Below are 24,915 nucleotides of genomic sequence, written 5' to 3'. Positions count from 1 at the left end.
AAAACATAAGTGGACTCCTTTTACAATTTCTAACATTCACAGTTGGTTGGTAGAAATGGGCATTATTACCTTCTACAATAATATGTTGAAAATAATAATAATCATCATTAGAGATGAGCGAATTGAAGCTGACGAAGCGGAATTTGATCTGAATTTCAGGAAAAATTTGATTCGCCCCGAAGCCGAATTTCCTCACGCTTCAAGGTAACGAATCACATTTTTTTCTAAAATGGCTGCTGCACGTGGGAGGACATGGAGCAAGGAACTCTGGGAAGGCGGAATCACCCATAATGCCATGCATGCAGCCAATCAGCAGCCAGCCAGTCCTGTGACGTCACAGCCCTATAAATAGCCTCAGCCATCTTGGATGCTGCCATTTACCAGTGTACTTAGTGCAGGGAGAGACGTCAGCAGGCTCTAGGGACAGTGCTAGGAAAGACTTCATTGTGCTAAAAAAACGATTTACAAGTGCAGGAAAAGATTATTCAAGGTGTAGGGAAAGGAAAGGGAGGAATCATTCCACAGCATTTATGTTGAACAGGGTATAGTAAGGGAGGTTACAGCTTGGGTAATAGGAACAATCCTATTACACCTTGCTGCACTGACTGGGTACCCACATTGCCATTATTCAGCTCTTATTAAGGTGCAAGTGCTGTTTGAAACTGGCATTAACAGGGCATATTACAAGGAAATATTTATATGTCTTATTTCTAGTGTTGGGCGAGCATGCTCGGCCAAACACTAATTTAACTCGAGCATTGCGATGCTTGGCACATCACGGTGTTCGTCTGAATACCGCGTGTGCTGTAGCGCGATGCTCGAGTCCCCTCCCCGCACATTTGTTGGATGCTATGCAGCCAATAAATGTGCAGATAAGTACTGCCATTCACTGTAATTCCGTAGCGATGTTGGCTACTGGCATTACAGTAATTGGCTAGCCGGAACGTGTCATCTGGTGCTATATAGCACCCAATGACACGTGTTTGGCTTAGTTTTAGTCAGGGAGAGCTGGAGAGCAGAAGGGAGAGATAGTGTAGGGAGTGAAATTGGATTATTTTAGTTTTTATACTTGATGCAGACCCAAAAGTAATTTTAAGGACTATTGTTGTGTGTGGCAGCAATATATATTTTTAGTGCAACCTGCACTAAATTGCTAAAACTTGTTAGAGACCCAATAGTCCTTTTGAGGACTATAGTTGTATCTGGCAGCAACCTGCGCTAAATAGCCTGCAATTGTTTGGCCGCTGCAGACAGCAACATTATCTGCACTACATCTCCTGTCTAACGTGTGCGCAGCCTAAAAATATCTGTGACATCCAGTGTAATTTTTCCTTAGACGGTGTCCGCTGCGGACAGTTACATTACCTGCGCTACATCTCCTGTATAACGTTTGTGTATCCGAAATATCAGTGACATTTAGTCAAAAAAAAAAATTCCGCTGATGACAGCGACACTATCTGCGCTACATCTCCTGTGTAACGTGTGCGCAGCCTAAAAATATCTGTGACATCCAGTGTACTTTTTCTGTAGACGGTGTCCGCTGCGGACAGTTACATTACCTGCACTACATCTCCTGTATAACTTTTGCGTATCCGAAATATCAGTGACATTCAGTCAAATTTTTTTGCTGCTGGTGACAGCGACATTACTTGCGCTATACCTCCTGTATAACGTTTGTGCAACCTAAATATCAGTGACATTCATTCAGTGTAATTTTTATTAGGCTGTGGTGACAGCGGCATTACTTGCACTATACCTCCTATTTAACGTGTGTGCATCTTAAATATCAGTGACATTCATTCAGTGTAATTTTTTATTAGGCGGTGGTGACAGCGACTTTACTTGCGCTATACCTCCTGTATAACCTTTGTGCATCCTAAATATCAGTGACATTCATTCAGTGTAATTTTTTATTTGGCGGTGGTGACAGCGACATTACTTGCAATATACCTCCTGTTTAAAGTGTGCGCATCCTAAATATCAGTGACATTCATTCAGGGTAATTTTTTTTATTAGGCGGTGGTGACAGTGACATTACTTGTGCTATACCTCCTCTATAACGTGTGCGCATCCTAAAAATATCTGTGACATTCTGTGTACTTTATTTACGCATACACTTACAAAACCTGTGCTACTGTACGTGTGACATACTTGCAAGTATATATACCATTTAATATGTGCAAGGCGAGCAGTAAGGGACGGGAAAGTGGCTGCGTTGCTGATGGTGCACGCAGAGCCCGTGGCCCTGGGCGCGGTGAAACTGTGCCTGCTGCCAGAGCACAAGAAGCACACTCATCCACGATACCTAGCTTCATGTCCGAGTGTGCAGGGTGGCGCTGGACACTACTCTCGAAGTCAGACCAGTGCGATCAGGTGGTTGGTTGTATTGCAGCAGATAATGCTTCCAGTCTGTTAAGCACTACCCTGTCTTCCACAAAGTCCAGTCTCAGTAGCCAAGAGAGTCTTGGCAAACAAGTGATCCCACACTCAGATATTCCAAGGAGCTGTTTTCATCACCATTCTTTAATTTGGGCCTCTTGCCAAGCCCGCTTGACGAGGGACATGAGGAGATATTGTGCCCTGATTCCTAAACACTGGAACATCCACAGGCAGAAGAAGATAACGGTGGGGAACGGCAATTAGTATTTCACAATGTGGATGATGATGATGATGACACACAGTTGCCAATAAGTCAACCGCAATTAGTGTCTCAAGAGGTTCATGATGAGGATGAGACACAGTTGTCAATAACTCAGGTTGTTGTTAGGTCAACAAGTCAGTTAGGATGACCAAAGTGAGGAAGTGGAAGAGGAGGTGCTGGACGATCCACAGCACCGCAACAGTCTGGAAGAGGCAGTGAGGAGGAAAAAGGGAGAAGGCGGGCCACACCAAACAGGCCCGCAACTGTTCCCCTGAGCACCCCCTTGCGGTATTCTCCCTGGCCAAGGGGTAGGTGTTCCGCAGTCTGGGCCTTTTTTGAGGAAAGTACGGTCGATAAAAGAATTGTCATTTGACACCTGTGCAGTACCAAAATGAGCAGGGGCGTCAACACTAGCAACCTCACCAACACCAGCATGATTCGCCACATGGCATCAAAGCACCCTGAAAGGTGGCCGAACTCCTGGATGCACAACCAGTGTCGGCGGGTCACACCACTGCCTCCTCTTCCCCTGTGTTACGTGCTGGCCAATCCCCTGTCCAATTCGCAGGCCCGGATGCCTCCCGCCATTCACCTGGACCTTCGCAAGCACCATCAGCTAGCACATCCATTTCTGTGTCCCAGAGCAACGTACAGATGTCTATACCCCAGGCCTTTAAACTTAAGCGCATATACCCAGCCACCCACAGACCATACCACTAAATGCGCACCTTTCCAATTTTAGGCTTGTGGACACTGAGGCTTTCCGCAGCCTGATGGCGGTACTCTGTCCCGAGCCGCCAATATTTTTCATGGTGTGCACTCCTTAGCCTTACACCAGCATGTGTCCCGTAACATCACCCTGACCAAAGCAGTTATTGGGAAGTTCCACTTAACGACTGACACATGGACAAGTGCTTTTGGCCAGGGACGCTACATTTCCCAGACGGGACATCGGTTAATGTTGTGGAGGCCGGGAGAGAGTTGTACCCTGGGATGGCACAGGTGCTACCGACACCAAGGATTGCGGGCTCTACTTCCATCAGGTTTTCCGCCGCCACCTACGTTAGTGGCTGCAACTCCCCCTTCTCTTCCTCCACCTCCTCCTCCACTTCCACCTCTGAATTATCATCTTGCAGACATCAGTCAGTAGCTGGAAGCAGTGTAGCACTGGAGTGGGGAAGCGGCAACAGGCCTAGCTTAAACTAATCTGCTTAGGTGACAAACAGCACACTGCCACAGAGCTGTGGCAGGGGATGAGGGACCAGACTGAGCTGTGGCTCTCGCCACTCAACCTACAACCAAGCATGGTTGTGTCTGATAATGGCCGTATCTTGGTGGCGGCTTTGGAGCTCGGCAAGCTCACACACATACCATGCCTAGCCCACATGTTCAACCTAGTGGTTCAGTGGTTTCTCAAAACCTTCCCCAATTTGCCTACTGGTAAAGGTGCATTGTATGTGTGCCCATTTCCGCAAGTCATCGACAGCTTCCGCCGGACTGGCAACACTGCAGCAGTGGTTGCAATTGCCAGCTCACCGAATGTTTTGCAACGTGAGCACACGCTGAAATTCCACGTTCCACATGTTGGCCAGGCTTTGTGAGCAGCAGAGGGCAGTAGTGGAATACCAGCTGCAACATAATTGTCACCTTTCCAGTTTGCTTCCGCTCTTCACAAGCAACAAGTGGGCATTGATGTCCGACCTCTGTGAGGTTTTACGCAACTTTGAGGAATCAACACAGATGGTGAGCGGCAATAACGCTATTATCAGCGTAGCCATCCCACTTCTGTGTCTACTCAAATGCTCACTGCACACAATTAAGACAAACGCTTTGCATGTGGAAGAGGTGGAAATGGGGGAAGAAAGTACACAGGAAGATAGCCAGACCACCCTCAGTTCGTCTTCTCAGCGCAAATTAGATGATGAGGAGTAGGAGGAAGAGGAGCAGTAGAAGGTTCCCTTCGCTACAGAGGGTAGTACCCATCAAAGTTTTATTCCATCTGTTCAGTGTGGATGGGTAGAAGAGGAGGAAGAGGATGAAGAGATTGAGAGCCATCCTTCTGATGAGGACAGCAAAATCTTGTCTGTTGGGACTCTGGCACACATGGCTGACTTTATGTTAGGCTGCATTTCCTGTGACCCTCGCATTGTACGCATTTTCGCCAACACCGATTACTGGTTATTCACCCTTCTCGACCCCCGCTACAAAGAGAACTTCTCATCTCTCATTCCTGTGGTGGAGAGGACGAGCAAAATGGTGCAATACCAGAAGGTCCTTGTTGAAAAATTGCTCCAAAAATTTCCAGCTGACAACACTGGCTGCAGAGTACGTAGTTCCTTGACCAACCGAGGAGGGGAGACGAGGGGAACACACAGCAGTTCCAACAGAGGCAGGGCAACACTATCCAAGGCCTTGGACAGTTTTATGACACCCCGCCAGCACCCTCAACCTGATGTGCAGCCTAGTGACACAAAGAGGGAAACATTTTGGAAGATAGCAAAGGAGTACATAGCAGACCGTGTCAGCATCCTCAGTGATCCATGTGTGCCTTACAACTATTGGGTGTCCAACCTGGACAGGTGGCACTCTATGCCTTGGAGGTGCTGGCCTGCCCTGCCACCAGCATTTTGTCAGAGCATGTATTTAGTGCTGCTGGGGGCATAATAACTGATAAGTGCATTCGACCTGTCAACTAAAAATGCTGACCGGTTGACTCTTATAAAAATGAACAAGGCCTGGATTGTCCTTGAATTCTCTATTCAGGTTGATCAAGCACAGCACTTCGCAATGCTCGGGTGTTCTATAGAGCACCCAAGCACAATGGAAGAACACCAGGCACCCCCTGCTCTAAAGAGGGGATGGTGTTGGGACTGTAGTTTGGCTTAGGAGTCCCTGCTCTGACTCCAAATATAGCTATATCCATATATGGAATCAGTGCTTGGGGACACCCTAGTGCAGGGATGCTCAACCTGCGGTTCTCCAGCTGTTGTAAAACTACAACTCCCACCATGCCCTGCTGAAGGCTGATAGCTATAGGCTGTTTAGGCATGCTGGGAGTTGTAGTTTTGCAACAGCTGGAGGGCCACAGGTTGAGCATGCCTGCCCTAGTGTATTTATATATAATTTCTGAAAGATTTCTGCTGGGGTTTGAACTCCTAGCATTTGTACATTAGAGGCAAGGGCCTTATCCACTCAGCTATAAAGCTGAATGCTAAACTATGTCAGATAAACCTCATAGTAGTTTCTGATGTAGTGAGTATTCCTATTCAGCAGAAGACTTATTTTATATTTCTGTACAGGTTAACATGTACCTCTGTAGTGTAGTGGTTAATGTCCTTGCCTCTAATGTACAAGGTTGTGAGTTTGAATTCTGGCAGAAACATTTCAGAAATAGAGCTTAAATTTATATATTTAATATTTTTTTTGTAATTGTAAAAAATGTATGGCACAAAATAAATGTGCAATTACAAAAAAAAATAATATATATATACATATAGGTATAGGAAAAGATGGCGGCACCGAATAAATGAAGAGCGGGTGCTATGTCCCAAGGCATAAACCCAATGCCAAAGTGTAAAAAACGGAAATGCGACAGCACTCCAAAAACAGCAGCAATGTTTTCTCAGGCTTGAGAAAGGCTCTATTGATTGATTGTTTTTGGAGTGCTGTCCCATTTTCATTTTATATACAGGTGAAACTCGAAAAATTAGAATATCGTGCAAAGTTAATTTATTTCAGTAATGCAACTTAACCCCTTAAGGACTCAGCCCTATTTCACCTTAAGGACTTGGCCATTTTTTGCAAATCTGACCAGTGTCACTTTAAGTGCTGATAACTTTAAAACGCTTTGACTTATCCAGGCCGTTCTGAGATTGTTTTTTCGTCACATATTGTACTTCATGACACTGCTAAAATTGGGTAAAAAAAGTAAATTTTTTAGCATAAAAAAATACCAGATTTACCAAAAATTTTGAAAAATTAGTAAATTTCAAAGTTTCAGTTTCTCTACTTCTGTAATACATAGTAATACCCCCAAAAATTGTGATGACTTTACATTCCCCATATGTCTACTTCATGTTTGTAGCATTTTAGGAATGATATTTTATTTTTTGGGGATGTTACAAGGCTTGGAAGTTTAGAAGCAAATCTTGAAATTTTTCAGAAATTTACGAAAACCCAATTTTTAGGGACCACTACAGGTCTGAAGTCACTTTGCAAGGCTTACATAATAGAAACTGCCCAAAAATGACCCCATTCTATAAACTACACCCCTCAAGGTATTCAAAACTGATTTTACAAACTTCGTTAACCCTTTAGGTGTTGCACAAGAATTATTGGCAAATGGGGATGAAATTTGAGAATTTCATTTTTTTGCCTAATTTTCCATTTTAACCCATTTTTTCACTAACAAAGCAAGGGTTAACAGCCAAACAAAACTGTATCTTTATTGCCCTGACTCTATCGTTTACAGAAACACCCCATATGTGTCCGTAAACTACTGTACGGGCACACAGTAGGGCGTAGAGGGAAAGGTGCGCCATATGGTTTTTGGAAGCCAGATTTTGCTGGACTGGTTTTTTGACACCATGTCCCATTTGAAGACCCCTGATGCACTCCTAGAGTAGAAACTCCATAAAAGTGACCCCATCTAAGAAACTACACCCCTCAAGGTATTCAAAACCGATTTTACAAACTTTGTTAACCCTTTAGGTGTTGCACAAGATTTAATGGAAAATAGAGATACAATTTCAAAATTTCACTTTTTTGGCAGATTTTCCATTTTAATAATTTTTTTCCAGTTACAAAGCAAGGGTTAACAGCCAAACAAAACTCATAATTTATGGCCCTGATTCTGTAGTTTACAAAAACACCCCATATGTGGTCATAAACCGCTGTACGGGCACACGTCAGGGCGCAGAAGGAAAGGAATGCCATACGGTTTTTGGAAGGCAGATTTTGCTGGACTGGTTTTTTGACACCATGTCCCATTTGAAGCCCCCCTGATGCGCCCCTAGAGTAGAAACTCCAAAAAAGTGATGCCATTTTGGAAACTACGGGATAGGGTGGCAGTTTTGTCTGTACTAGTTTAGGGTACATATGATTTTTGGTTGCTCTATATTACACTTTTTTGTGCGGCAAGGTAACAAGAAATAGATTTTTTAGCACTTTTTTTTTGTTATTTACAACATTCATCTGACAGGTTAGATCATGTGGTAATTTTATAGAGCAGGTTGTCACGGACGTGTCAATACCTAATATGTATACAATTTTTTTTTTATTTATGTAAGTTTTACACAATGATTTCATTTTTAAAACAAAAAAAATGTTTTAGTGTCTCCATAGTCTAAGAGCCATCGTTTTTTTCCGTTTTTGGGCGATTATCTTAAGTAGGGTCTCATTTTTTGTGGGATGAGATGACGGTTTGATTGGCACTATTTCGGGGTGCATATGACTTTTTGATCGCTTGCTATTACACTTTTTGTGACGTAAGATGACAAAAAATTGCTTTTTTTACACCGTTTTTATTTTTATTTACAGTTTTTAGGCGATTACCTTGGGTAGGGTATGATTTTTGCGGGATGAGATGACGGTTTGATTGGTACTATTTTGGCTTACATGCGACTTTTTTGATCACTTTTATTACCTTTTTTGAGAAGTAAGGTGGGCAAAATTAAAATTTTCTCATAGTTTTTATTTTTTTATTTTTATGGCGTTCACCATGCGGGGAAAGTAACATGACCGTTTTATAGATCAGGTCGTTACAGACGCGGCGATACCTAATATGTGTAGTGTATTTTATTTTTTTACTTTTATTCAGTGATAAATGTGTTTTTATTAATCTTAACTTTTTTCACTTTTGTTTTACATTTTTTGGACCCAGACGCACTTGGTTCTTGAAGATCCAGTGGGTCTGATGTCTGTATAATACAGTACAGTACAATATATATTGTACTGTACTGTATTTTACTTACACTTTGTCTGAACAGATCTCTGCCTTTAGCACAGATCTGTTCAGCACCATGGACAGCAGGATGCCTGAGACGGCGTCCTGTTGCCATGGGAACCTTCCCCGTCTGCTCAGTACTGGTCAGAACTTTGCAGACCAGGAAGGGTAAGGATGGGGCTGTCGGGGGGCTGTCTGGGGGCTCTCTCCCTCTCCCATCGGGGAGCTGCAAAGGCACAGCAGCCCCCTGATGGGAGAGGGAGGGAGCTCCCTGAGATGTTAACCTTTTCCATACAGTGGTCCATACGGACCGCTGTATGGAAAGGGTTAAACGGCTGACATCGCATCACCGATGTCAGCCGTTTATACCAGGGTGTCAGCAATGTGCTGACACCCTGGTATACCCACTAGACGCCAACGATTATTCAAGGGGAGGCGGGGGATCGCGATCCCGCCTGCCGCACCGCCTGCCTCCCGCACCGCCTGCGACACCCCCCCTGCACCACCCGCCCACATAATATCATTCAGGGGTGCAGGGGGGTTAATAAAAATTTATTTCAGGCATTTTAAAGTTTGATCCCTGCGGTCTCTGACCGCGGGGATCAGAATCGGCTAAAAGCGCAGCAAACCGCAGGTCTGAATTGACCTGCGGTTTTCTGCGATCGTCGATACGGGGGGGGGGGGTCAAATGACCCCCCCTGCATTGTTACGGGATGCCGGCTGAATGATTTCAGCTGGCATCCCGTTCCGATTAATCCCCGCGGCGCCGGAATCGCGAATTAAAGACATGACGTACCGGTACGTCATGGGTCCTTAAGGATTCGGGACCCATGGCGTACCGGTACGTCCTAAGTCCTTAAGGGGTTAAAAGGTGAAACTAACATATGAGATACACCCAAATCGCAAAGCGAATGAACTCCTGGTATTGTTGCTGTCCAGACTAACTACATGTATTTACCCAAAACTAGACTCAGAACAGCATAAATTATAGAAATACAAAATCTTTTATTGGACATACACTTGTATAAAACATATAAATTCATATACATAAGCAGCATTAAATCACACAGGATGATCTCCACAGGTCTGTTACATTATAGTACATATAGCTTTGCAATCAAAATTCCCAGGCTGTGCGGAATAGTAATCAGTCACAGCCCTCAGTCAGTATACATAAAGTGCATAGTGCCTCAGCTAAACAGTGACAGGGAAAAATATATGCAGTAAAAATAAATACAGACCAAAGCAGTCCTGGACCCCGGGATTTTTCAAATAGTCAGCTTGGCAGCAGGCCCTCGCCCACAAAACGTTTTAGATGGCCAGCTCGGCAGCAGGCCCTCGCCCACAACATTTTTTAGATGGTCAGCTTGGCAGCAAGCCCTCGCCCACAAAATGTTTTAGATGGTAAGCTCGGCAGCAGGCCCTTGCCCACAAATTTTTTAGAGATGGTCAGCTCGGCAGGAGGCCCTCGCCCAAAATGTTTTAGATGGTCAGCTCGGCAGCAGGCCCTCACCCACAACATTTTTTAGATGGTCAGCTCGGCAGCAGGCCCTCACCCCTAATGTTTTAGAGGGTCACCAGCAGGCCATCAATCATAATTTTTCAAGGGTGTGTATGATGCCCTCCTTTATGTGTAATAAAGGGTGTATTAGAGTGTCGGTTCCTTGTAATTTTTGGCAGCCCTTTCCCTTAGTGCATATGCTTTACGAGTGTAGGAGTCCCACTGCATGAACAATTGTACCACAATGTGAATGAGGTCCTCCTTTATGTGATATACAGGTTGTATCGGAGTGCCTCTTCCTTGCAATTTTTGGCAGCACTTGCACTTTATATACAAGTAAATATATAGGAAAGAATGTTTCCTAACAATTTTTCCTCTAAAATTGATTTTATCTTCGGTTTGGTGCGTATTATTGTCAGTCTGTAAAAGTGGCGTACTACTCGGACACCATCTTTCCCAGCAGTGACCTGGGAGTCCAAGATGCATCCAGACATCCTCCCCATGCGGTTCCCAAACCATTTCAGTGGTGTTTCCATCAATTTCTGACCTTTTCCTATGAACCAGACACCCTCCCCTCTTCAAAGCAGGGGGTGCCTGTTTTAATGCTCGGGTTCTCTCATTGACTTCCATTGTGCTCGGGTGCTCGGTAGAACACTCGAGCATCCCGAGGTGTTCTACTCGAGCACCCAAGCACTTTGGTGCTCGACCAACACTACTTATTTGCCCTTGTGCGGTACAGTTATATGTTTTAAAGCACTTTTGGGATTGTATTAGTGGGAAAAAGGGTTTATTAGCCGTTGTGTGGTGAAGTGCTAAAATTACAGCCTTTTTGTTGTGTATTAGTGGAAAAAGGAAAAATATATTTGTTATATGCTATGTTATATGTTCCAAAGCCTTTTGTTGTGTGTATTAGTGGAAAAAGAAAAAATATATTTGCCGTTCAGTGGTGCAATTATATGTTCTAAAGCCTTTTTTTCCGTGTATTAGTGGCAAAAGTTAAATATATTTGCTGTTCAGCGGTGCAGTTATATGTTCTAAAGCCCTTTTTGTTATGTAATAGTGGGAAAATAAAAATTTATTTACCGTTTAGTGGTGCAGTTATATGTTCTAAAGCCCTTTTTTGTGTGTATTAGTGAGAAAAAAGGTCTTATTAGCTGTTGTGTGAAGTGAAAAAATGACAGACTTTTTGGGGGTTTTTAATTTTCTTTTTATTTATTTATTTGATCTAACAGACAGAGAACTGCCAGGCCCTGCACAGGGGGGTGACAGAGGCCTAAATGTTTTCTGGTACAGGCATAGGTCACAGCAGAGTAAGGGTCCATTTCAGCAGGGGTCACTTCGAGAGGCTTGAGCTCCCAGTGTCAGCTAGCAGTCGTGTCATGATCAGCTACCCAGCGGTTTTTGAATGGTTGACTCGATCTTCTACTTTGTCTCAATTGACATCAGATACCCCCAGCCAAGAGTCGGTCGGTTCTTCAGACACAACCTTTAATTGGCATGGCCGGGGAGCAGGCCCTGTGCCCTCACCTGTCCTTAAACTGCTTCTGTCCTTTTCTGTTCCGTCATCCAGAGAAGTATTGTATGCTGTGGGCTCAGCTCCACTATACAGAGAGGACGAGTTACTAGAAGAAAGTCAATAACTACTGGCAAGCCAAGATGTGGACGAGACATTTGCCGCTTCCTACACTAGAATAGCAAGTAGTGATGAGGAGAGTGGCATGGTAGCTGGTGTTGCGAGCGGTCAGGCTCCTGACCCAGAGACGGTTGAGGAGGACATCAGTGAAGTGCAGACTTCTACACCCACCATCGTCAGTGGGTACTGTTATTGCTACCCACCTCCCCACTCTGTCACCGGGTAACTCTGTGGTCTCCTGATGATGCTGCCACCTCCACACTATGTCACCTTGCCACTCTTTGTTCTTATCATGCTGCTGCCTCCTCCACACTATGTCACCTTGCCACTCTGTGGCCTCTTGATGCTGCTGACACCTCCACACTATGTCACCTTGCCACTCTATGGTATCCTCATGCTGCTGCCACCTCCACACTATGTCACCTTGCCACTCTGTGGCCTCGTGATGCTGCTGCCACCTTTATACTATGTCACCTTGCCACTCTGTGGTCTCCTGATGCTGCTGCCACCTCCACACTCTTTCATCTAGTTGCTCTGTGGTCGACCCATACTGCTGCCACCTCCACACTATGTCACCTTGCCACTCTGTGGCCTTCTGGTGCTGTCGCCACCTCTACACTGTCATTGTACCACTCTGTGGCCTCCTCCTGATGCTGCCGCAACCTCCAGACTCTGTCATTGGGCCACTCTGTGGTCTCCTCATATTGCTTCCACCACTATGTTATAGGGCCACACTGTGGACTTCTCATGCTGTTCCCACCCTCCCCACTTTATGACTTGGCCACTATTTTGCCTTTCGGCCTGGCTATCATCATTTATTTGACCCTTCTTCTGATCTGTCAGAAGGAAGGAAAAATGAGACGCACAACGGATCCTGTCTATGTAGCAGCTGTAAGGTATGGTTCCATCAGAATTGGCTTATGATTTAGTAGCCAAATGCAGGAGTGAATAAAAAACACAGAAGACTTGAAAATATTTCATTCACGTGTCATCTCTGTTTTGGATACACTCCTGTTTTTTTGGTATTAGCAATACTGATGGTTTACTGAACAAATTCTCACCGAGTGAAGGCGGATGCTCAACAGACAGAATCCGTTTTTTGTGGGTTATTGTTTAGATGGATCAGAGGAAGGGCAAAATAATCAGTGACATCAACACAAACTTACTACTTACACCCTCTCCACTCCTTCAAGGGGGCTCTACTTGTATAAGGGTTTAATAGAACAGGTTCTGTAGACATCTATGTGGAATCAGCTGTGTAAAAGGAGTGTGCTTCCTCTTGGCGCTAACATCGACCTGTAAGGCTGAGTTCATACTTGAGTTATTTGTTTAGTTTTGGCCCCGTGACTGCCCAAACAAGTGAAGTGTGCAGTGATTCTAAGAGCGACGCCTGTCATCTGCATGTCATACTGACTCACAGTATTATTTCACTACCATAGCAGACTCCCTATACCCGTTACTGCAAGGTAAAGTGTTCTACACCACTATAAAAGCTCTCTGCAGCCAAGAAATAGCATTTTTTTTTAACGAAATTCGCCCCAAATTAATTTGGATCGAACCAAATGTTTTTTTTTATTCGGCAACCCGGCCAAATCAATTTTTTTTTTAAATTTACTCATTTCTCATAATTATCATCATCTTTATTAGAGGTGAAAAAATTTCTTGTCTGTTTGTTTTGTGTCCGATTTTAACAAATGTTTTGAATTGTTCTACAGAGTAAATTTGACCTGAATTAAAAGTGCACAGATTGCCTTGGAAAGTCTTGCATAAGGGCTCATGCACACGACTATATGCCCTCTGAGACATACGGTTTGTGAGTGGGCCATATGTCCCGGAGCTGCATACATCGTGCGCACGGAAGCACACAGCATCATAGGTTACTGTTCTGTGCGCATCGAGCCGCCCGCCTGACTATTGTCCAACACTCATATGATATTATGAGTGTGGGACAATAGCTCCGCGGGCGGCCCGATGCGCACAGCATCATAGTAACCTATGATGCTGTGCACTCCCATGCGCACGATGTATGCCACTCCGGGACATATGGCCACTCGTGGACGGAATGTCTCTGAGGGCATATGGTCGTGTGCATAAGCCCTAAGACTGTGAGATTTCCTAGGACTGTATCCAATCTCTTTTAAAATCTTTAACATCAAGACACCATTAGTAATGAAGAAAGGACAGCAACATATATGTCTGTTTAAAAGCATGCTGAACTGATTTTATTTTTAAATAAAACATATTTTATTATTTTTCAGTTAAAACATGGTCCACAAATTATATTGGTGGCAGATGCCCTCTTCTCTCTTTTTTCTGACCTCTAAAAAGGTGGCTGTCATTTTGAAACATTTGTCCATATAGAGATTAAAAACTATTTGGATTTTGCAGGAATCCATATTTTTATCAAATTTTAGATGAATATGATTAGTTAATGAGGACCTTTCACCGATCCTGACATTGTGAACTAAGTATCATGACATATACAGCGGCGCCCAGGGATCTCACTGCACTTACTATTATCCCTGGGCTCCGTTCTCCCGTTATGTCCTCCGGTATGTTGGGACTTGGTTATAGTAGGCGGAGTCTGCCCTTGTTCTGCGGGCGTCTCCTTCTCCTAGGCTGTAGCGCTGGCCAATCGCAGCGCAGAGCTCACAGCCTGGGAGTTTTTTTTTTCTCCCAGGCTGTGAGCTCTGCGATGCGATTGGCCAAGTCCCCGAACATACCGGAGGACATATCGGGAGAACGGAGCGGCGCCCAGGGATAATAGTAAGTGCAGTGAGATCCCTGGGAGCCGCTGTATATGTCATGATACTTAGTTCACAATGTCAGGATCGGTAAAAGGTTCTCTTTAAGAATCAATTTGTTCATCTATAATGTTTATTTACTTTATATAGTGCCATATATTCTACAGAACTATAGAAATTACTAATATTAATCTAGTGTTGAGCAAAGCGAGTTTTTTATCATAGATCCAAAATTGATTTGGAACATTGATCTGAAGTCGCTTCGGTTAAAACTTCATTTGAATGCTGTACAGAGATCTGTCTCTGTAAAGCATTCAAGCATATGTGCTCCGGCAAGGTGAAATGCGTTATCGCCGAAGTCTCGTAAGACTTTGGTGAATAACTTCGGACTTCAATTTTTAAACATGAAAACAATTTTAAAACTTGAAACTAAAGTTGGCTTCGGTACCAAGGTACCAGCTGGTACCAAAGCCAACTTTGGATTCCAGTTTTAAAATGGTTTTCAAGTTTAAAGATTGATGGCTGAAGTTATTCAATGAAGTCTTGCGCAACTTCAGAGATAAATTTCACCTCACCGGAACCCTTACCTTTGAATGCTATATGGAGATGAATCTCTGCACAGCATTCAACGTTTTGACCAAATTGACTTTGCATCTGTGATCCAAAGCTTGCTTTGCTCAATTCTATTAATTACCTATTCTAAGGACTGCATAAAATAGTTTCCCTTTGGCACAAAAAACGCGACAGCGATTTGAATAGATAGGTTCTTCTTATTTCATTCAGCAGTATACTTCTGAATAAAATAAGAAGAACCTATATATCGAAATCTCTGTGACGGTTTTTGCGCCAAAGGGAAACTATTTTATCCTGTATCATCCTCCTGGTAAATTAGGCATTCCTTTGTGGAGGCATCAAAGCCGCTGGCTGCACACCTCACAACCTCTTGATCAACTATATTCTGCCTACAATTGTGTTGTGCCTATTATAGCACAACCACACAAGGTGAGCCTCCATTTGGAGCTTACTATTCCCATGATTTTCCTGAACGTACTTACTCTATGTTGCGCCTTTTTTTATTACACAGTAAACCCTGCCTTCTACCCTACTATTCTAAGGACTGGCCATCAGTTTCTAGAGTACAGACAACCCCATTATGAAACAACATGATTTTTTGTTGTAGTAATTTTAATTGTTTTTGTTATTCACTATACCTGGATTGTCTATGTATCTCAACTTGCACAAATTGAATTAGATTTTGTTAATTATGATACATTTGAAAAATGATAATAATTACCACCACACTAATCACTTGCCTCAAACAAATCAGGGACACATCTATTTTTTTTACATAGGACAAAAAGTCACCCATTTTTATTAACTGTCCAGAAATTTCTGGCTGGTTGGCAACCCTGTTGCATAGTGTTAATTCTGGTATCCACTATGGATCCCGAGCAGAACACTTCCGACTTTGATGCCTAGATGCCCTAATTGAGCATATGGACATGGTTTATCTTTTTAAGACACTTTCTTTAAGAGTAAACAGCTAGATTAAGATCACGTGATTCTCAATATAGGCTCGGATACTACTCCCAGTATCTAGATGCCATATATATGTTAATTAAGCAGTATATTATTTTCTTAGGGCATATTTTATTATAGGTTTTGCCTCTTTATATAATATTGCAGTACTGCATGCATCTCTGATTACAGATCCTGTTTGTGCTTGTCTCTTTTAATAGAAGCCTGTCTTACTAAGGTTTCTGCTGGAAGTGCCAGATTTCAACCGAGTCTCTATGACTACAAATTGATACTTAGAAAACTATGAAAACTTTTAGAATGACCATATTTTTGTAATATTCATACTTGAAATATTTCATTTTAATTCGGAAAGTTCACTTCTCTTATGTAGAACAACCTTTTATCCTGTTGCAATGCTTTTAAAAAAAACTATCGTTTTGTGCTGATATATGCAACCTTGATCTTTTACGATAAAGAAATGGAAGCAGACTTGAGACAGAAAGATACTACTGCTGCAAACTTTCCAATTGAAAAACATATTATTATTGTGAAATTTAATGGCGCTAGACCTGGACCTGACTTATGTCAAATATGAGTCAGAGCTTAGAAACTTGGCAACTAAATGAGTCATAAATTTGGAGAAACTGTGAAATGCATTACCTCATAACTGGAACTGCTTAGGCTACATTCACATCTCCGGCAGACAAATCTGGCAGTCTGTTCCAGCAGTGCAACAGACTACCAGAGTTATCGTATCCACCATAGCCTGATACCGCACACCACCACGCACTGCTGGATTCACATGGAATATAATGGGCTCCCACTGTGATCCAGGGCATTTCTGGCAAAAATTTCTGATTTCTGCCAGACAAATACAACTGCATGCAGCAGTATTTGTCCATCAGAAAGCCAGAATTTATATAGGAAACCCTCTGGATTGTTATTGGATCCCATTATAGTCAATGGTGATCCTGCACTGCCCAGAGGTGTCTGGCTATGCCAGATACAGTAACGCCAGTAGTATGTTTCTTCACAAGAACAGTATGCCAGAATAACCTGCTGGAAATGTGAACGTAGCCTTAAACTTACCTCCACTCAGTACTTTATATTTTCATACTTCCCATGTGCCCCTACTATGCCGCTGCAAATCTATACTGGATTACATTGTTGGATTTATGAACGCAAACAAAATCGAGAGGACATCTTGAGCACGAACACTGCTTAATTCAGTGGTGGTTTGCAGTGGGGAACAGGGGTGGGAGTAAGAGAATAAAAAGTACTAATCATAGGTCAGTTTAATCGGTATGATTTGTGCTGTACTGCAGTTCAAAGTGGTAAATTGGGGTGATAAATTCCCTTTAACCGCTTCACGTCCGCCCATAGGATATAAACGTCCTATGGGTGGACGTCTATTTCTGAAAGCACGTTCTAAAACGTCCTTTCAGAAATAGGAGCTGCACGCTAATTGTGCAGCTGCTGATCGGGTTGCCCGCTGTCAGTGACAGCAGGGCAACCCTTAGACAAGGCAGGGACAGTGCCCAGGTGTCCCTGCCTTCTAGATCGCTGCAGACACAGCGCTCACCGAGCGCTGTGTCTGCAGAGAAGGAAGCGCTGTGCGCTTCCTGTTCCGGCCCGGCGGTCATGTGACCGCCGTGACCGGAGTGTGCAGGAGCTGTGTGAGGTCTCTCAGAGACCTCGATCAGCCCTGCTGTGAGGCTGTACAGCGCAGGATTGCTGCTGTACAGCCTCTATAGGGGTGTATTTGTCCTGTAACTGGGGCTACTATGTCAGCCCCAGTTACAGGAGAAATCAACTGTGAAAAAAAAAAAAAAAAGTGAAGTAAATGTCCCCCAGAGGTCTTGTATGACCTTATGGGGGACGAAAAGTGTAAAATAAAAAAAATAAAAATAAAAGGTTGAAAATAAAAAAAAATAAAAAGTTTCACATGTAAAAAAAAAAAAGTCCCCAAGTAAGGAATGAAAAAAAAAAATTAAAAATAGAAAAAATTTAAAAAAGTATACATATTAGGTATTGCCGCGTCCGTAAAAAACAGCTCTATAAAAATATCACATGACCTAACCCCTCGGATGAACACCGTAAAAAAAAAAAAAAAAAAACTGTGTCAAAACAAGCAATTTTTGTCACCTTGCATCACAAAAAGTGCAACACCAAGTGATCAAAAACGCGTATGTCCCACGAAATAGTACCAATAAAACCGTCACCTCATCCCGCAAAAAATTAGCCCCTACATAAGAAAATCTCTCAAAAAATAAAAAAACTATAACTCTTAGAACATAGAGACACTAAAACATCATTTTTTTGGTTTCAAAAATGCTATTATTGTGTTAAAGTGAAACAAATAAAAAAAAGTATACATATTAGGTATTGCCGCGTCCGTAAAAACCAGCTCTATAAAAATATCACATGACCTAACCCCTCGGGTGAACACCGTAAAAAAAAAAAAACTGTGTCAAAACAAGCAATTTTTGTCACCTTGCATCACAAAAGGTGCAACACCAAGTGTTCAAAAACGCGTATGTCCCACAAAATAGTACCAATAAAACCGTCACCTCATCCCGCAAAAAATGAGCCCCTACATAAGAAAATCTCTCAAAAAATAAAAAAACTATAGCTCTCAGAACATGGACACATTAAAACATAATTTTTTTGTTTCAAAAATGCTATTATTGTGTAAAACTTTAATAAATGAGAAAAGTATACATATTAGGTATCGCCACGTCCGTAACGATCTGCTCTATAAAATGTCACTTGACTGAACCCCTCAGGTGAACGCTGTAAAAATAAATAAATAGACACTGTGCTAAAACAACCAATTTTTTGGTCACCTTGCCCCATAAAGTGTTATAATGAATGATCAAAAAATCATATGTACCCAAAAATAGTACTAATAAAACTGGCACCTTATCCCCTAGTTTCCAAAATGGGGTCACTTCTTGGGAGTTTCTACTGTAAGGGTGCATCAGGGGGCTTCAAATGGGACATGGCATCTAAAAACCATGTGGAGCTCCTTTTCTTCTGCGCCCTGCCGTGTGCCCATACAGCAGTTTATGACCACATGTGGGGTGTTTCTGTAAACCACAGAATCTGGGTAATAAATATTGAGTTTTGTTTGGCTATTAACCATCGATGTGTTAAAGAAAAAAATTGATTAAAATGAAAAATCTGCCAAAAAAGTGAAATTTAAAAATTTGATCTCCATTTTCCTTTAATTCTTGTGGAACGCCTAAAGGGTTAACAAAGTTTGTAAAATCGGTTTTGAATACCTTGAGGGGTGTAGTTTCTACAATGGGGTCATTTATGGGGGTATCTACTATGTAGGCCCCACAAAGTGACTTCAGACCTGAACTGGTCCTTATAAAGTGGGTTTTGGCAATTTTCTTATAAATTTGAAGAATTGCTTCTAAACTTCTAAGCCTTCTAACGTCCTAAAAAAATAAAATGACATTTCTAAAATGATGCCAACATAAAGTAGACATATAGGGAATGTTAAATAATAAATATTTTATGAGGTATCACTTTCTGTTTTAAAAGCAGAGAAATTGAAATTTAGAAAATTGCGAATTTTTCAAATTTTTGGGTAAATTTGGGATTTTTTCATAAATAAAGGTGAAATATTTTGACTCAAATTTATGATTATCATGAAGTACAATGTGTCACGAGAAAACAATCTCTGAATGACTTGGATAAATAAAGGCGTTCCAAAGTTATTACCACATAAAGTGAGATATGTCAGTTTTGCAAAATTTGGCCTGGTCAGGAAGGGGGCAAATGGCCCAGATGGGAAGTGGTTAATAAACTCTGTTACCCATAATGCTCAGCACAGGGATATCAGAGATATTTATTAAGGGAGTTTTTCTGGATCAGAAAAAAAACAAGTGATCCCTGTCAGCCTTTGATTACTCTGCTGCTGTGTTATGGTGCCTGTCTACCCAACCCTAGCCTCAGCTGTCTCATGCTGTATAACATTGTATCCAGCGGTCGTGCTGGAACGGCAGGTGTTTTATCGGTTGAGTAATAGGCCTTTTGTTAATTTTTTTCAGCCCACTTACTTGCCAAAAAACTTTTTGTTGATCATGGAAAACTCCTTTAAATAATGTATGGAAGGTTTTGGAATAAGTGATACAACATCTTAATGATAAAATTTCTGAATCGTCAAATATAGAAAAAAATGAAAAAAGTTTGTGTGGTCTCCAATGGAAATATAGTTTAGGCTAGATTTATTAATTAAGATAAGCAAAAAAAAAAAGGTGCCAATTGTGGTGTAGATCAATGGCTGCCCATAATAGGCATGATATAAGAAAAGCACCAAATTTTACTACATTTGTGTCATTGACATCAATGTAAGAATTTCTTTTTCTACAGACAGAAAGTATTTTAAATGCATTCTGCATAGCACTTGTCTTAACCCAAAAGCTTCCAGTGGTTGGAGTGACCTACTGTATCTTTATTTCATTCATTGGCATCAATATTTGTATGGCTGCTGCATGATACAGTGATTGTTGAGTGGCTCTGTTCTGCTCTCCCACCCAATGGTCTGGCAAATGTGTGCCTTTTTTTTAGACCTAAAGGTCAAGTACACAGGATGCCCTGTCTATTGTCTGTGATGTCTCATTTACATGTAGCTATATTTTCTGGCGTAGCTCACAATGATTTAGCATGCTGCCAAGACAGTAGGGTTCCTAGTTTTCAGTGGCCTACTTTGGCGTATGCTTCTGTGAACTGTTTTGTCAGCAGAATACACTAGGACACTTGTCATTGTTCCTTCCTTTTTAAGGTAATCTACCTCACATGCAATTTTTATGATCGGGACAGTCTTCTTTGAGACTGCTTGTACAGCTCTGAGCCCTCCTCAGATTATGAATCTTCCCAAACATTAGTAAATCTGTTGCTATAGGAGACTCCTAAGGAGACTCTGACCTTGAATGTATCTTACGCTGAATTTGCTAACGAAGGTGAGTGAACAGTGTTACAGCAGGTCTACACTGCCAGTAGACAAAAAGGGAAAAAAGGTGTACCATATGGCTACTAGGATAAAAGAATACACCAGACACATAAATTATGAGAAGGGCATTCCTCCAACCTCTCTGCAGTGACTGAAAGACTACAGTGCATATGTTCCTAACCAGAAAGTGGGAAGAGGTGGAGGAGTGCTCTCCTCATGAATGCACCAGGCTTATAAACTGTGTGCGGTGTATTCCTTCAGTGCTCCTAGCAGCCAAATGGTGAAAAAAAAAATTGTGATGCTTTGGCTAACAGGGTTACCTACCTGTAGTAGTAATATGTAGTGTTGATCACGAATATTCGAATTGCGAATTTTAATCGCGAATATCGGCATTTCGAGAATTTGCGAATATTTAGAATATCGGAAAATATATTCGGAATCGCGAATATTCGATTTTTTATATAATACCAGTTCATGTGAATTTTTATGCAAATTTTATGCAAATTTTTCGCAATCAAGAAATTAATGCCTAGAGATCATGAATTCGCGAATTCTCGAATATATGGCAAAAATTCGCCCAAATATTCGCGAAATATTGCGAATTTGAATATTGCCCCTGCCTCTCATCACTAGTAATATGATGTAATTGCATAGGCACCATGACAGATCTCCTTTAATCTTTATGATGGTGCGTGTGCCTATGAGGAGTGACAGACACAAAGCATTAGGATTTTGTATTGTTTTACTTTTGGAGAGACACTGTTTTGGAACTATTCTTTAAGGGGTGTTCCACTCTTTTTATATGTGATCAGTGGAGGTGTCAGGACTACAAAGCTACATTATAATATACACTGTATGTTGCTGTATGGTTCCAACGCAGGAGTTACTGAATAACAGCTAGTCCGTTGGGCACGTTGTGTCAAACCCTGCCAATCACATATTGATAGCCTATACTGAGCATAGATTATCAATAAGTGGAGTAGTGTTTAGCCCTTTAATATTATGATTTCTAAACACAGATTAGCGGCATATAACAATGTACAGGTATTGAAAGATCCTGAGAGAGAAAGTAGGATCAATAGGGTCATTGATAAATATGTCTTGTTTTGCTCCTATAATTTGGAGTTTTGCAGCATTTTATTATATTAACGGATATGACATGTTTTATATTATTTTTCTTCATGTTTTTTTTTACTGGATATACCACACTCCTGCTTCACTGGTATTTGTTTTATTCCTGTTTATTATCTTGGTTATTATAATAACATTTAAGCTCAGATTTTTTTTTTCATCCTTGTTTATCTCATTTAGTCACGTGTTGTTTTATTGAATGCATTCATCATATATTTACAGTTTCATTTTATCTTTTTGCGCCTTTTTTAGGGTACGCCCGCAAGTCTTGTGAGGTACAAGGTGGATGTGTCCGTATTTCCATATAGTGCTAGTATATTTGATGTAGAGGAGAATACTGGTCGAGTTATAACCAGGGTTAATCTCAATGAAGATCCCAGCACAATATTCAGGGTAAGTTTTATGAAGAGATTTTCAGTTTTCTGTGGTTAGATACTCATTCGCACCCCACTTTCTTTCATTTCACTTCCCCTCATCTTCTATCATGCTTCCCACACATCCCATTTGTTATTTGTTTCTTAAAGTAATTTGATGTCTTACATATATTAATTTAATTCAGCTTTGTGGAACCATCCCTATATATCTTGTAGGGCTAAAGATAATCGCAGTCATTCAACTTCTTATCAATTTTTAAAGAATGTTATGGTTGATTGCAGAGCTTTGGATGAGGAAGCATGTGCCCCTGGTGGTAGGTGCTGGAGGGATGTCTGCAAAACATCACTCTGCCATGGCCAAGATATTGAGATTATTGATCAGATTAACTATATTCACCTGAATTCTCCGATTGAGCCAGAATTGTGGCACACATGTCCTCCACCACATTTAGTAAAAGTATTAGACTTGGCTTAGTAGAAAGTAGTTGTAGCCTGTGTATTGGTGTATGGCTTACAATGTAGCATCATGCACTAGAATTGAACTAGAATTTTAGTGTAAAAGTCTAGTGCAAAGTAGGCCAAATAATAAGTGGTATTCACTTATACAACACAGTCTAAAGTTTGTACCGACACAGGTTTGGCTATTTTTCAGATGGCAGACAAAACCAAATCATTTTAGGTTCTTTTTGAATGAATCCACTACAATGGCGTGTAGCACCATTTGACTGCACATGTCAGCAGGGAAAAAAGCACTAGGGAGGAGGAAGAAGAAGGGTTCTCACATGACCCTGAGATGAAGTGGGGGAAGAGGGCTTGCCCTGATTGGCACCCAGGCCGCCAGACAGCCTGGATGAGCCAATTAGTGCTGCAGCAAGCAGGCAGGTGTACTAGCAGAACGAGCAGAGTGAAATTCGGTACTGCCCTGTGAATGAGAGTGGTTTGATGTAGCAATATCTGCCAATAAAATGATCTTAGTGAATCAGGGACAGTCAGAAGTCAATCAAGCTTGTATTCTACTGCCAGGGACAGTAAAAGAAGCTAAAATTACAAAGAAGAAGAAGAATTTTGTATGTAGAATAGGGAGGCTGGAAAGCTGTCAGCTAGGGTATAAGAAGTGAGTAGCTAAAGCTGGCTGTGCTTCCTAGCACAATTTCATCTGCTGTAAACCTCAAATACAGCTATCTGCAAGGGCATTCTTTCATTCCCCCCCCACCCCCATTTTCACAAACTTTTTTTTTTGGGGGGGGGGGGGTTGAGGTGTGGAATAAGCAAAAACTGTACAACACTTGTTCTACCATCAATCTAGCATATAGTAAGAACCCTGTGTAAGGTCATCTCACATATTTGATTTAATATTGTTTTTGTTTAATTAAAAAAAACATATACAGTATATCAGTGCTTGAGAACAAAATCTTAAGGCTAAATTTGTTTCCAATCTCCACACACAGTTCCGATTTCTTTTAGGGGTTTATTGAATTTAATTAAACCAGAATATAGGTGACCAGTACACCAATACAAAGGGTAGGCAATAATTGACCTGTGAGTGATAACATGATACTTAGGGTCAGGCCATGACGTCAATCATTTGTTTTTGTTTATTTAATATCCACACGGTTAGAATTTTTGGTGGATTCAAATAAATTAAACCAGCATATACAGATGCAGCCAAGGTAAACTTGAAGCGTTCGGAAAGGATGGCAAGAAAATATTAAATGACTTTTCAATCAATTTCAGTGGCTTTTGTCACAATATATCCAAGATTACACTGTGACATTTGTCTTAGCGTCAGTTTTAGCTCGGCTATATCTGTAGGTGATCAATGCACTAATAAACAGGGTAGGATAACAATTTACCCGTGAGTGGCAAATTGAAATTGAGTGTCATGCTTGGCCCTTAATACCTTAAGGACCGTGCCATTTTTCACCTTAAGGACCAGGCTATTTTTTGCAAATCTGACATGACACATTTTTATGTGGTGATAACTTTAAAATGCTTTTACTTATCCAAGCCATTCTGAGATTATTTTCTCGTCACATATTGTATTTCATGATCAGTGGTAAACTTGAGTCAAAATATTTCATTTTTATGTATGAAAAAACGCCAAATTTACCCAAAAATTTGAAAAATTAGCAATTTTCAAAATTTTTATTTCTCTGCTTTTAAAACAGATAGTGATACCTCCAAAAATAGTTATTACTTTACAATTCCCATATGTCTACTTCATGTTTGGATCATTTTGTAAATTATATTTTCTTTTTTTGGGATGTTAGAAGGCTTAGAAGATTAGAAGCAAATCTTGAATTTTTTTTGAAAATGTCCAAAACCCACTTCTTAAGGACCAGTTCAGGTCTGAATTCCCTTTGTGGCGCATACATAATAGAAACCACCCATAAATGGCTCCATTTTAGAAATTACACCCCTCAAGGTATTTAAAACTGATTTCACAAACTTTATTAACTCTTTAGG

General features: G+C 41.4%; 1 protein-coding gene across 1 annotated transcript in view; it reads left to right on the top strand.

Annotated features, from left to right (window-relative positions):
- PCDH15 (protocadherin related 15) overlaps window positions 1-24,915 on the top strand; it is a 1,608,479-nt gene that overhangs the window by 1,099,583 nt on the left and 483,981 nt on the right. The window contains exon 21 of the mRNA XM_040438316.1: window positions 22,328-22,468. Within this exon, the coding sequence (XP_040294250.1) occupies window positions 22,328-22,468 (141 nt within the window). The remainder of the gene's footprint in view (window positions 1-22,327; window positions 22,469-24,915) is intronic.

Source organism: Bufo bufo, chromosome 6, assembly GCF_905171765.1.
Source record: "Bufo bufo chromosome 6, aBufBuf1.1, whole genome shotgun sequence".
In the NCBI taxonomy this organism is placed as follows: Eukaryota; Metazoa; Chordata; class Amphibia; order Anura; family Bufonidae; genus Bufo; species Bufo bufo.
Note: the sequence above shows the minus strand (reverse complement) of the source record. Positions and strands in the feature narration are given on the sequence as shown.